Source organism: Cygnus atratus, chromosome 19, assembly GCF_013377495.2.
Source record: "Cygnus atratus isolate AKBS03 ecotype Queensland, Australia chromosome 19, CAtr_DNAZoo_HiC_assembly, whole genome shotgun sequence".
Classification (NCBI taxonomy): Eukaryota; Metazoa; Chordata; class Aves; order Anseriformes; family Anatidae; genus Cygnus; species Cygnus atratus.
This window is the reverse complement of record NC_066380.1, coordinates 9505661-9517863: the sequence shown is the minus strand read 5'-3', so window position 1 is coordinate 9517863 and position 12203 is coordinate 9505661. Positions and strand designations below refer to the sequence as shown.

Genomic DNA, 12203 nt, shown 5'->3' with positions numbered 1-12203 from the left:
CCTGCTCATGCATGCTGAGGGGGAAGGGAGCTGCTGAGCCCCGTCCTGGTGTGCTTTTCTGCAGGGTCCAGCTGGGATGGAGGGGTCCTCTGGTCCCAAAGGAGACACCGTAAGAGCTTCTCACCCAGCTTGCTTTGGCCTCTGGTGGGGATGAAACCTGGGCTCTAGAGCTTCCCCTGGAGGCAGCCCCCTTCCATGGGTGCCGCGCTGCTTTCAGAGGGGCTGTGCCTGCAGCAGACCCCCTGAACGCAGCCGTGGGGGGAACCTGGCTGATGCTGACATTCCCCTTGCAGGGTGCAGAGGGCGTCCCTGGCCTCAGGGGACAGCTGGGACAGGAGGGACCTGGGGTAAGTCCGTGGGAGTGGGTGGCCAGTGGGATGTTCCCCTCCTTCCCTTCACCTTGTGGCACCCTAAAGCACCACGGGGTGATGCTGGCAGCCCCGAGCCCCCACTGTGCATGAGGTGCCCCAGCGCTGCTGCACCCCCAGGGGAACGGCCTCACCTGCTCCTCGGCCAGGATCCCTAGGGAACAGAGGAGGGACCCTCACGTCCCACCACAGGTGGGCTCGTGTGTGTTCATGCTCATCCCCAAAGGCCACAGCTCCAAGAAGGAGCCTGGCTGCTGCTCACCAGAACATTCCCCCTGACTTTCCAGCAGCAATGCCCCAGTTCTGCCAGCACACTCCTTCCTCGGTGCACGGTTAGGTGCACTTCCCCCCAGCAGTTTGGGTGCTGAGCTGCTGTTTCTGAAGGTTGATGGGGCCCAGGATAGCACGGGCTTCCTGCTGCTCGATGTGGATGGTGCATTTTGGGGTCTGACATTTGGGAGGCTGCTGGGTGGGCGGCTGTAGCCTCGGCAGGGCTCGTGCATCCCCCAGCTCCGCACCAGCGTGGTCCCTGCTGGGGAGAAAATCCCGCTGGGGCACCAGTGGCAGCTCTGGGGAACCGAAGTGGTGTCCCCATGAGTGCACAGCTCATTTGGCTTTGTGGTGGGTGGTTTGGGTTTCTTTAACTTGCGTTTTTGTGTCTCTCTCAAGGGGTTTATTGGCCTGCCGGGTTCAAAAGGCACCCAAGGAGAACGGGTGAGTGATGGCACCCACACCACGCATGGCTCAGGGTGGAGGACAGCCACGTTAGAGCAGCCCAAAGCACCAGCTTCGTGTTATTTATCTGTGTTCAGACCTGACATTGGAATAGGTGGCAAATGCAGTTTTCTGGGGAAGGTTGAGCTGCACTTAGGCTTCCATGAAACACTGTAATCAGAGGAGCTTTTAGACACAACGGTGTGTCCTAAGACAACATGTTTTAGGGAGGTGACAAGGAAAGTGGGAGCACTTCAGCATGTGTCAAATAACATGCTAACAAGGACAAGGTGCTTGAGGGGCTGACATTGGGACGGTGCAGCTGGGCTGTCATCACAGGCTGCTGCACGGCTGGCTGGGGGGGGTCACTGCATGCTGGGGAGCACATCCAGCACGTACCCACTGCAGCTCTGAAAGGCCCCTCAGGAGCAAAGCCCTGCTCCAAACCAGTCCAAACTTTCTTTCTTTGATGCCCAAATCAGATCACAGCACACTTTGGTTGCAGTGAAGAGTGTAAGAGGTCTGAGGGTGCCCTCTGCCTCTGCTGCTCTTACAGGGCTGCCGAGGTCCCTCTGGAGCCAAGGGAGACCTGGGAGCCAAAGGAGACAAGGTACGAGGTTCCCAGGCTGGGGCTTGGAGCCACTTTGTGTCCCTTTGCCTTCTGGAGCTGTGAAAATCAGCCAGACCGAGCTCTGCATGCTCACACCACGCAGCTGCTCCTCAGCCGCCCCTTGTCACCTTTCCTTGGTTTGATGTCTAAAACCCTGCCTTGGTTTGGTGTCTAAAAAAAGTCACTGTTCTGGGTCCTCGGGATGCTCTCGGAGGGGGCTGTGGGGCGGTCACCAGGCGGGGGCTGCAGGCTGGCCGTGACATGCTGCCACCTTGTCTCCCAAGGGTCCTCATGGAGCACAGGGAGCAGCGGGGCCTCCAGGACCGCGGGGTCAAACAGGCTTGCAGGGCTTCCCCGGCCCCCGTGGGGCGGCAGGACCCCAGGGACCCGAGGTAAGGCAGGGTGCTGTGGGGGGTACAGGCAGGTGGCCTGGGAGGGGACAGCCCTGAGGGCTGCAAGGAGTGTGGCCAGCACTACCAGCTGCTGCCACCGCTGCCTCCTCATCCTACTCCCATGGGATGAAGGCCCTGGGCCCCCACCCTCCTGCCCTCCCCACCCTGCCAGCAGCTGGCACAGAGCTTGGGAGCCCTCTAATGACACCACCTGCCGTGCTGCTCAGTGTGTACTTGCTCTGGGGACTCAGGAGCCCACAGCACCGCAGTGCTTTGCTCCAGACCCCACCGCTGGCAGCTTCAGAGGGCAGCGATCCCTCAGCCCGCTGCCTTGCTTTGCGCCCGTGGCACTGCCCGGCCCCCGCCCTCCCGAGCTCCTGGAAGCCAAAATAACAATGCTCAAGGACCACAGAAAAAAAGGCACGATTTTCCAGGTGCCTTTTCCCACAGTGCATGCTCCCAGTGAGCCGTCAGTATGGTTGAACCCAGCTGCAGATCGATATTTCTTCCTGGTGCTGGCCCCACACCTCCAGTGGCTTTCCCATGTGCCTTCCCCCTTTCTGAGGCCATGCTCTGCATGGCGCCCTCCATCTTGGAGGGCTTTTGGGATGCCCACCTGGATCTGCCCTCATGTTTTCTCTTTGGGATGAGAAGCGAACCCTCCCACCTCCCCAGGACATGGTGCGGTGGCACCGCTCGTCTCGCTGTCGTCCCAGCCTCGCTAGGCTGCGCTGCCCCAGGCATGGCTCCTGTCATGTCGGGCCCAGCAGCCGGGCTGGAGCCGGGCACCAGGGCTGCATCCGAGCAGGCAGGAGCCTCAGCAGCACTTGAAATTGCCCCTAACTCAATCAGCAGGAAACAAAAATATTCAGCTGTGCTGCTTTGGGCCAACACGGTCCCATTTTGTTTTTTGCTATGGATTACTTTATAACCCTGGGGCAGGGGGAGGCGCCGGCCCAGAGCACACAACGACCTGGACTGGTGCTATGGCTCTTAGCACCTTTTACTTATTGTCCCCTCCGGCCTCCATGCCTGCTGTCCCTCTGCTTTTGGGGTCTGTGACCTCCCCAGGGGGCTGGGTGCTGCCTTTGCCAGGGCAAGGCGCAGCTCCGGCCGCCCCCTCTCCTCTCCCCGCAGGGCGAAGAAGGCCAGATCGGCCTGGCGGGGCTGAACAGCAGCGAAGGATCGAAGGTCAGCACCGGCAGCCATGGAGCTGCCCTCAGCCCCACGTGGAGCGACATGGACGGGGCTACCCTGTCCTGTCACCCCAGTGTGGGTGCCGGCACCCAGGGGACAGCGTCACCCCCATGGGGATCAGGCTGTGGCCAAGCCGGGGGTGTCCCCAGCCTCCTGCCCCCCCTGCATGGCACCCCTGTATCTGCCACCTGCCTCCTTGGCAGCAGGGCAGGATGAGTCCCCCCAGTGCTCGCTGGGGTGCAGGGGTGGTGGGGACCCTCAGGGTTACCTAAAATGCCTGCATTTCCCTCTGTGTGAATTTTAGGGAAGCCGAGGACCAGATGGCCCAAAGGGAACCCCAGGACCACGGGGAGCCAGGGTAACTAACGGGCTGTGGTACCCATAGCCTAATCTGGGAGCATCTTTGGGTGGGGGGGACTGAAACAGCCCTGGAAGCCCCTTGCTGGGTGGCATGGAACAGTGCCACGACAACTGCCCGGGGTGGAAGGATGGCTGGGATGAGGCGTAGAGCTCCTTCCCTCTCCTCCTCTGTGCCCCCATTCAAAGGGGGAGGCATCAGGGAGCACAACCTAACCAAACCATGCTGAACTCTGCCCAGTTCTCTGCATTTAGAAGGCCCGTAGCACCTCACACTCAGCCTCTCGCAGTAATATTTCCCAGCACCAGCTTTGCTGCAGGAAGTCCCCTCAATCTGCTGCTCTAATGCTGCCAGAAAGATGCTTTTCTTAGCCCTCACTCTTTTCCAGGGCCGCGTGGGCCAGCGCGGGCTGGTTGGAGTCCCAGGACTGCCCGTAAGGAGCCAGTGCCACGTCCAGCACCGTGCGTGGGGCTGGAAGGGGGGCAGCGGGTGGGGGACCCGGGCAGAGGCTCGTCTCTGCTTGGGGCTGGTGCTGGAAGCGCTGGAGGTGAGCGCCTCGGGCTCTGGCACGTTGCACACCAGGTTGTGGCACATCACCCACCAGGCACCGCCACTCCACTCTTGTCATGGGCTTAGAAAATTCAGGAATTTGGGTCTCTTCTCAACCCCTCGCCCATCTTGCTTTCGGGGCTGCCTTTCTGCAGTCTCTGATTTCACCCCTAAGCTTTACAAGGCACATGCACAAAGCTGCAGAAAAGAAGCATGTCAAGAGCGGTTCAATGCTGAAGAACCATTGACAGCTCAGGAAGGCCCCAAGGCTCCTACAGACCCTGGGGACGATGTCACTGTGTATTTGTTGCTATTTTTGCATGATTTGGGCTGCTGTGGGAGGCATGGATGCTGGGAAGCTATTGTGTCTGTCACTGGGCTCTGCTTTGAGATGAGATTCTCCTTGCAGGGCTCGCGAGGCATGCCAGGAGCAGAAGGCGCAGAAGGAAAGCCTGGTACACAGGTTCCCATTCTGTACTACGTACTATATATTATATCCTTACCTGCTGGCACGGCGTGCGAGGGCTGGGGCCGCAGGTGAAGGCTGCATGTCACAGTGCCTTTGGAGAGGTGGAGCAGAGCCATGCAGGGGGGACTCTTCCAAGCCCATCTGTCCCCAGGGCCACCCAGGTCAAGGCCATCTCTGCACGGCGGAGCTCTGAGAGCGTGCGTTGGGCTTGGCCCCGTGTCACACCTTGTCCAGCCACTCAGAGCCAGGCTGTCCCTAGTGCTGTCCCCGCACAGCGCCATTGGGCCATTGGTGCCAGGCACTAAACACTGTGGGGCTCGAGGAGATGGGGAAACCCCTCACCGTGTTCATGGGAATGAGCTGGCTCAGGATCGTACTCACGGGGGCTTTGCAACCCTGCACATTGGGATGGGATGGAAAGGCTGCCTCTCCCTCCCCAGCCTCACCATCACCTGCCTTATCCTGCAGGGTTCCCCGGGGGCCGTGGGCAGCCCGGGCAGGATGGGACCTCCAGTGAGTAGAGCTGCATGTCTGTGTGCCTCGTTTCTGTTCATCCACCCTCCCCTCTGCTCTCCCTTGGCAGATCACTGCCCATCTCTCCACCCTTGTGGGGGCTGTGCCCTCAAAAAGCAAGGAAGAGGGAGCAGGGGATGCATTTAAGAAATGGCTATTGCAAAATTGGTGTTTCTTATCACCGGTGGCAAGTTGTCCCTTCTGCAGGAATTCTAATATTTATTTTTACTCTGAAAGAAAGGGAGGGCAGTGGGAAGCTGGCATTTCCCTGACAACAAAATAAGGGAAATGTTCTGTCCTGGGTCACAGAGAAGTGCCTCTGACTTTGCTGTTGTCATTGCACAGCACAGTCTAGACGTCTGCATGGGCACTGTGTGTGCGCACAGCCGATGCACTGGAGCAGCAAGCAGCCAGAGCACTGCTTTGAAGCAGAAAGCCAAAGGCTGGGCACTGCTGTGCGGGTGCTGTGCGCTGCTTTGGGGTGGTTTGTGCCCTTGCGCTCCCAGTGGGACTCCTCTCCACATCGGGTGTTTCTGCCTTTGCTCTCCTCCCAGCCCCTTGTCTGCCACCCCTGTGCTTCTCTCCCTCCCCCCCAAGAGCTCATCTTCTGCCCTTCCCTCCAGGGTTTTGTTGGTGTGCAGGGGGGCAGAGGACACGCAGGACCTCCTGGACCTACGGTAAGGAAAGCATGCATGGATGCCCCCTTTTCCTATTCTGCAAAGCCGTGCAGGTAGAAAGCCAGCGGGGTGTCCAGGGAGGGCTGGTGCTGCTGCTGAGGAACCAGCAAGGGATCAGATTATCTGTGGGGCCTGTATCTTTTTGTGCAAAAAAGCATTAAAAAAAAAGTCCTCAGCAGCAGAATCAGCTGCAAACAGGGATAGCAGAATAATTTCCCCAGGGATTGAGTCTGCCTGGGGGGCCCTGCAGCTTCCCCCAGCCAGAGGTGGTCTTCGTGGGGAATGGCAGACTGTGGAACCCCTCCCCACCCAGGTGGCATGGTCCTGGGTGACCAGAGGGGACCAAAGCACTTGCTCCATCGCCACCTCCCTGGGTGTGAGTTGGAGGCACAGGGTCACGGAGAACAACCCCATGCCTTTGCCCATGTGGCCGGGGTAGACACCAGCACCGTGCTGGAAGCCGGAGCAGCTCATGCAGCTGGACGAGACCTCTGGGAGGCCGCTCTCACCTGGGCTTGGTTGGCATCCCGAGAGCAAAACCCCTCTGTTTTTGTCACCCTGCATGGTGACAGTCCTGCTAGGCTGCCAGCCCTGTGGTGCTGGTGGGCAGGAGCTGCCAGGAGAGGCAGGGTTTGTCCCCGACACAGCGGAGCACAGGAGCACCACCAGTGCCTCGGTGGGGCTTGTCGCATTGCAACCCCCTCCTCCTCCCTGAATATTTCCCTTGAATATAAAGGGCCCCCAAGGAAAACCTGGACCTGATGGAGAGCCGGGTTCCCTGGGCCCAAAGGTGAGTGCCCATGGGGGTGTGGGTGTCCGGTGGGCTGGTTGGGGCACCCAGCGGTGATGAACATCCCCGAGCGACTCTTGGCTGATATGGGGAGGATTTGGGTGATTGCTGAGGTCTGGGGGTGGACACCCAGGATGGGAACATGGTGCTGGGGGATCTGAGCTGCTCCCGCCACGGGTGGGCATAAAGTTCAGACCCAGGTCCCCACCAGGGACACGCAGAGGGACACACACGTTGCTCAGAGCAGGCTGACTGCCTGAAAATGGAGCAAAAAGGAGGATGCACATCCCTCAGATGCGTTCCTAGGTGGGCAATCTGCTCTGCTCGGGTCTGCCTAGCCCAGACCCCCAGCACTGCCAGCACATGAGCAGGGTGGTGAAAGCTCCTGTCTCTCCTGGCAGGGTCTGCCCGGGAAGCCTGGCATGGAGGGGCCGCAGGGACCTGTCGGCATGTATGTAAGTGCTGCAGCTGCTGCCTGGCCGTGCTCAGCGCCAGGGGCTATCTGGGGCACAGCTCCTCTCCCCGGACCCCCGGGGAAGGCGTGGGGTCCAAGGGTGGGCGTGAGGAGCAAGGTTTGGTGCTGCTGGGAGATGGGATCCCCATGGCCAGCAGATCTTTCCATGCAAAGTGGCATCGGAATGCTTTTGGATGAGCACAGCACCACCATCACCTCCACCCAAACCCCACGGGTGCAGCACGGCCCTGGCTGCCTCCTAACACCATCCTCTCCCCCAGGGCTACCCAGGACCAGCCGGTGACCGGGGGAGGCCAGGGTACAGGGGAGACAAGGTAGGGCTGGGAAATGGCAACACCAACCCCGTTGGCTGGTGCTGGGCAGGAGGAGGGTGGCAGGATCCGGCCCCACGCAGGGCGAACCCGCAGCTCTCCCAGCACATCAGCTCCTGAGCCTCTTTATGAGATGGCAGGCTGCTATCTTTTGTCCCTCGGGGAGTTACTGCCTTGAAACAAATGGCAGAAAGGAAGGGTTAGGGTTTGGGGTTTTGGTGTGTGGTTTTGTTTTTTTTTTTTTCTTCCCAACAGGGAGAAACGGGAGCCCGAGGCCCACCCGGATTCCCTGGAAAAGCTGGTCCCAAGGTGAGGGCTGTTTGCTGCTTCCGGACGCCTCCAAATTCCCCCCGCCCCCTGAGGCAGCACCAAGCAGATCAGCTCTGCTGGGCTGGACACAGAGCGTGGGAAATCCTTGCCACCAGCATTAAGGGGCTACGTGGGGAGAGGGGAGCTGCGGGGCCGCGGTCAGGGCTGGGCACGGGGCTCTGACGTCTCTGTCCTCCCCCAGGCCCTGCCAGGCCCCCCTGGGCCACGAGGTGCTCCCGGCTCCCAGGTAGGGCTGGATCCCACGGGGGGAGCGGGGCTGCTCTGGGCTGCTTGCCGGGCTTGCTGGCCCCTGCGGCCACGCGATGCCCTGCGACATATGCCATGGAACATGCTGCAACATATAACATGGAATACCCTGCAACATATGCCATGCAAAATCCTGCAGTGCCCTGCAATACCCTGCAATGTATGCCCTGCAATGTATACCATTGCACACCCTGCAACATACGCCCCGCAATAATACCCTGTAATACCCTGTAACATATGCCCTACAATGCCCTGCAGCATATGCCCTGGCATACCCCGCAATATATGCCGCGTAATGCTCTGCAGTGCCATACAACATACACACCACGCACTACCTATAGCATTAGGGATGTGGATCCCAGACCCATCTGCTCTCGGCAGGGAGAGGCAGGACCCTGGTACTGCTCACTGCCTGCTGGGTTTTGTCCTGCTGCACCTCTGGGGTGACCCAGGCAGGTTTGTGGCTCAGCTGCAGCCTACTTGGTGTCCCCGGCTGCTCACAGCCCTTGTGTTGCAGGGAAGAGCGGGAGAGCCGGGTCCTCGGGGGCTTCCAGGGCTGCCGGTGAGTGGGAAAGCTGCAGCTTGCAGAGCTGCTCTGTGGGCTGGGGCTGCGTGCCGTGCCCCCCTGCACCCGCAGCGACCTGGGGTGCCATCAGGCTGGGGGTCTCACCCATCTCATTGCCCTCCCGGGGGGAGAGGAGCTGCCCATGGGCTACACCTTGGGGTGCCCTAACATCCTTCTGGCCTTGCAGGGAGCCCCCGGCATGCGGGGGCTGGACGGTGTCCCCGGGAAGCCTGGTTTGGCTGGGGAAGCGGGGGCAGACGGCACACCAGGGGCTGCTGGCCCCCCTGGGTACCCGGTAAGTGCCAACGTGGCTGCTGTGGGGTACGGCACAGCTCCTGCTGCAGCCTTGCCTTTTTCCAGCAGGACGAGGGCTTCCTTCTCTGCATGGAGGAGAGGAGGGAGGCTGGTACAAGGGGCTTGGCGAGAGAGTGAGGACGTGGGCTGCTGCGTCCTCAGCCCCCCAGCATCCAAGCTCAGGAGCTGCAGGGACCTGGGTTAATGCCGTGCCTTGTCGCTAATGTGGCTTCTTCGTTTGCAGGGTCGGGAAGGTCCAAGAGGACCCGAGGGGCCTTCAGGGATGAGAGGAGAGCAGGTACGGGAGGAGGAGGAAGTCTGGTTCCCCCTGCCAGCCCTGTGGGTCTGGAGCTACCCAGCAGGGCTGGCTCTGCTGGCACAAGGGGTGCTCCCTCTCCCGGGCTGCAGCCAAACGTGCTTGTCCTGGTTTGGACCCAGTCTGTGCTAGTGGGACGGGGATCGATGCGAGGTGGGAGATGAGCCTTGTGAGCACATCACGGCTGCCTGTACTCACGTCCCTGTGTCCCCTGGCAGGGTGCCCTGGGAGATCCGGGGGACGCCGGTGTCAGCGGGCTGGATGGCGAGCAGGTAGGTGGCAGGGACACCCCACACCCTGCCCGCCTCCTGGCGACCCTCAGCTAGAGCCCGAGGGCGAGGCTGCGTCCGTGCTAGTGGGGCCAGGGCTTTGTGCAACGTGGGGTGAAGGAAACTGGGGGGGAGTGGAGGCAGCAGCCTGCCCAGGAGAACATCCCCAGCCCTGGAGCTCAGTGGGGACGAGGTGTGCCAGGGACTGGCCGTGTGCTTCCTCCACAGGGACCACCGGGACCACCAGGAGCAGAGGGGCAGCCGGGGCCCAAGGGGCAGCAGGTCAGTTCTCACGGCCCCAGCATGCTCGCGCCTGGGTGTGGGAGGGGGAGCCAGGGCCCTCTTGAAGCTTTAGCACCCGGTGCAAGGAAAACTGGGGGTGAGGAGGGGGCTGCGTGGTGGTAAGTGATGGGCAGGGCTAGCGCCTGCTGGAGAAGTCGGCTAAGAATAACCCTGGTGGTCTTCATCCGTTCCAGGGAGAAGCAGGACCCCGCGGAGCTCCGGGCGTCAGAGGTGGCCGTGGGGAGCGAGGGGACGAGGGGCCAGCAGGACCACCGGGGGGGCCCGGGGAGCAGGGGAAGGAGGTTTGTGCTGGGGGGCTGCGGCTGCCTCGGGACAGGGAAGGGGCACGGCCGCTGCTTCAGGTGCTGATGGTGCTTCACCCCCGGGCAGGGCGATGTTGGTGACGCAGGAGAGCCGGGCGAGCCGGGAGCGCAGGGACACAAGGTGGGGAGCACATCTTCTGTGCTGCCACCCGCAGCATGCTCTGCCTCCCCCTCCCAGCTTGTCCCTGTGGGACGGATGCAGGAAGGGGGTGTCCCTGGGACTTGTTGGGTGCCTGGGGGACGTGTCCTCGTGGGGACACTCACTTAATTGCTTCTCCTTTCTTCTTCTCACCGTGACACCGCTGTTTCCATCTCGGAGCAGGGAGATGCTGGCCCTCGGGGTTTTCCTGGAGCGCCAGGACCAGGAGCTGCTACGGGGGAAATTGGAGGCAAAGGCCCCAGAGGAGAGAAGGGCCAGGAAGGTTTGCTGGCAAGTACAGCGAGGGAGTAATCCAGTGCCATGGGGCTCCAGTGCTTCCCCCAGCTGGGTGTGGGGTGCTCAGGAACAGGGCTTGCCCCCAGCAGGAGACTTCGGGCTCCAGGAGCTACAGAAAATGCTAAGAATTGGTAAATCTCCTTAATTTGGGAGTTTTGTGTCTCATGGGCCTGATACTCAAATTGGGTCCTGTTGGCACAAAAGGATGAGTGCTGGGCCTGGGGAGGAGCAGCTCCCTGCGTGTGAGCCTTTGGGCAGAAAAATGCAGCTTGGTGTGCAGAGTTTCATCTGACCCCATGAGATCAGCACACCTTCATGGGTTTTTGCCTTTGCACGACTTTCTCAGAGGTGGATGTCAGTCTCTCTGAAAGCTTTTGGGACCCCAGAGCCACAAGGAGCCCAAGCTACCCAGAGTTCTGCCCAGTTCCTGCGTGCTGGGAGGACTGGTCCGGCCTCGCGCCTCTTTTCCTCCAGCCAGTGGTGTCTGTGGGTCTTGTTCTCCCCGTGTGCCTGTAGTGCCAGGGAGGGAGGAACCACCACTGCCTCTGGGACAGCTTCTTGTCCCCGAGGGGCTGCTGGCCTGAAGGAAGTGGCCGTGTGCCTGCTTCATGCTGCCTTCAGCCGAGCTCCTGCCACTGAGCGCGTCCCCCTCTCTGTCCCAGGGCCAGGTCGGTGTCACCGGCGCTGCAGGACCTGCAGGAGTCCGAGGGCGGTCTGTAAGTCACCTCGTGTCCCTGTCTCCCTTCGGGCTGATTGCTGACACGGGGGACACGCGTGTGACCAGGAGCATCGGGCAGGGCTGAAGCTTGTCAGCCCCGTGTTTTTCTTCTACCCCAAACAGGGCAGCACAGGTCTGCGAGGTCCTCCAGGGCTCGACGGTCTCGAGGGAACGAAGGTAGGGAGGGCAATGCTCCAGCCCTTCTGGTTCTGGGCTCTGCCCAAGCACTGCTTTCCTTGGCTGGTGGGGGGACGCTCTGAGGACCTGGGTCAGACCCAGGGCCGGGGCAGCCTGGCAATTCGAGCCAAGATCTCCAAGGCCAGAAGCTTGCCAGGAACAGAGCTGGGCGCGTTTCCCTTTCTTCCCCAGGGAGACCCAGGACCTCGAGGCAGGGATGGACCCACTGGTGCCGCCGGGTTGGAGGTACTGGTGTCCCCAGGCCTGTGGAGCTGGGAGCTCTCTGAGGCTTCACCAGGGCTTCACAATTTCTCGTACTAACTGAAGCCAAAGGATTTGTTGCCCCGTAACTGCTCGGGGTGGGGTTGGGGGGGTGTGTCAGAAATGAGGCTCTGAGTCCCAGCAGGGGGACTGTGCCCCCACCCCAAAAACCAGCGTGGCATTTAGGGGTGCTGAGGCTTTGTGCAAGACCTGCTCCTGCCATCTCAGCACATCGATGTCCCCACGGCACCCAGGTGCCACCAGGCACTGTCGTGCACCCCTTGGCTGGCTGAGCACCGCGGGTGGGAGGGGTTGCTCCAAATGCCTGCAAAGGGCCTGAGCACGAAGCACGTGGTGGGGCCGGGCTTGTGCTGAACCCCCAACATCACCGCAGGGACCTGCAGGAGACGATGGAGCAAAGGGAGACCGCGGCCAGCCTGGCCCCGTGGTGAGTACCGGCCTGCCTCCGCGCCAAACCCTCCAAAGGTGCAGCGTGGAACGGGAGTAACGGCACCTGCGGGCAGCCCCGGGCACCTCGGGCTGCTTGCTGCTGGGGGCAGGAG

At 61.4% G+C, this 12203-nt stretch overlaps 1 protein-coding gene across 1 annotated transcript in view; it reads left to right on the top strand.

Moving 5' to 3' along the window:
• LOC118257070 (collagen alpha-1(I) chain-like) overlaps positions 1-12203 on the top strand; it is a 74789-nt gene that overhangs the window by 56539 nt on the left and 6047 nt on the right. The window contains exons 22-49 of the mRNA XM_035564635.1: positions 65-109; positions 294-347; positions 1038-1082; positions 1639-1692; positions 1977-2084; positions 3222-3275; positions 3586-3639; positions 4028-4072; positions 4598-4651; positions 5126-5170; positions 5794-5847; positions 6584-6637; positions 7039-7092; positions 7373-7426; positions 7679-7732; positions 7935-7979; positions 8517-8561; positions 8752-8859; positions 9103-9156; positions 9393-9446; positions 9672-9725; positions 9920-10027; positions 10116-10169; positions 10368-10478; positions 11147-11200; positions 11326-11379; positions 11572-11625; positions 12035-12088. Of these exons, the coding sequence (XP_035420528.1) occupies positions 65-109; positions 294-347; positions 1038-1082; positions 1639-1692; positions 1977-2084; positions 3222-3275; positions 3586-3639; positions 4028-4072; positions 4598-4651; positions 5126-5170; positions 5794-5847; positions 6584-6637; positions 7039-7092; positions 7373-7426; positions 7679-7732; positions 7935-7979; positions 8517-8561; positions 8752-8859; positions 9103-9156; positions 9393-9446; positions 9672-9725; positions 9920-10027; positions 10116-10169; positions 10368-10478; positions 11147-11200; positions 11326-11379; positions 11572-11625; positions 12035-12088 (1677 nt within the window). The remainder of the gene's footprint in view (positions 1-64; positions 110-293; positions 348-1037; positions 1083-1638; positions 1693-1976; positions 2085-3221; positions 3276-3585; positions 3640-4027; positions 4073-4597; positions 4652-5125; positions 5171-5793; positions 5848-6583; positions 6638-7038; positions 7093-7372; positions 7427-7678; positions 7733-7934; positions 7980-8516; positions 8562-8751; positions 8860-9102; positions 9157-9392; positions 9447-9671; positions 9726-9919; positions 10028-10115; positions 10170-10367; positions 10479-11146; positions 11201-11325; positions 11380-11571; positions 11626-12034; positions 12089-12203) is intronic.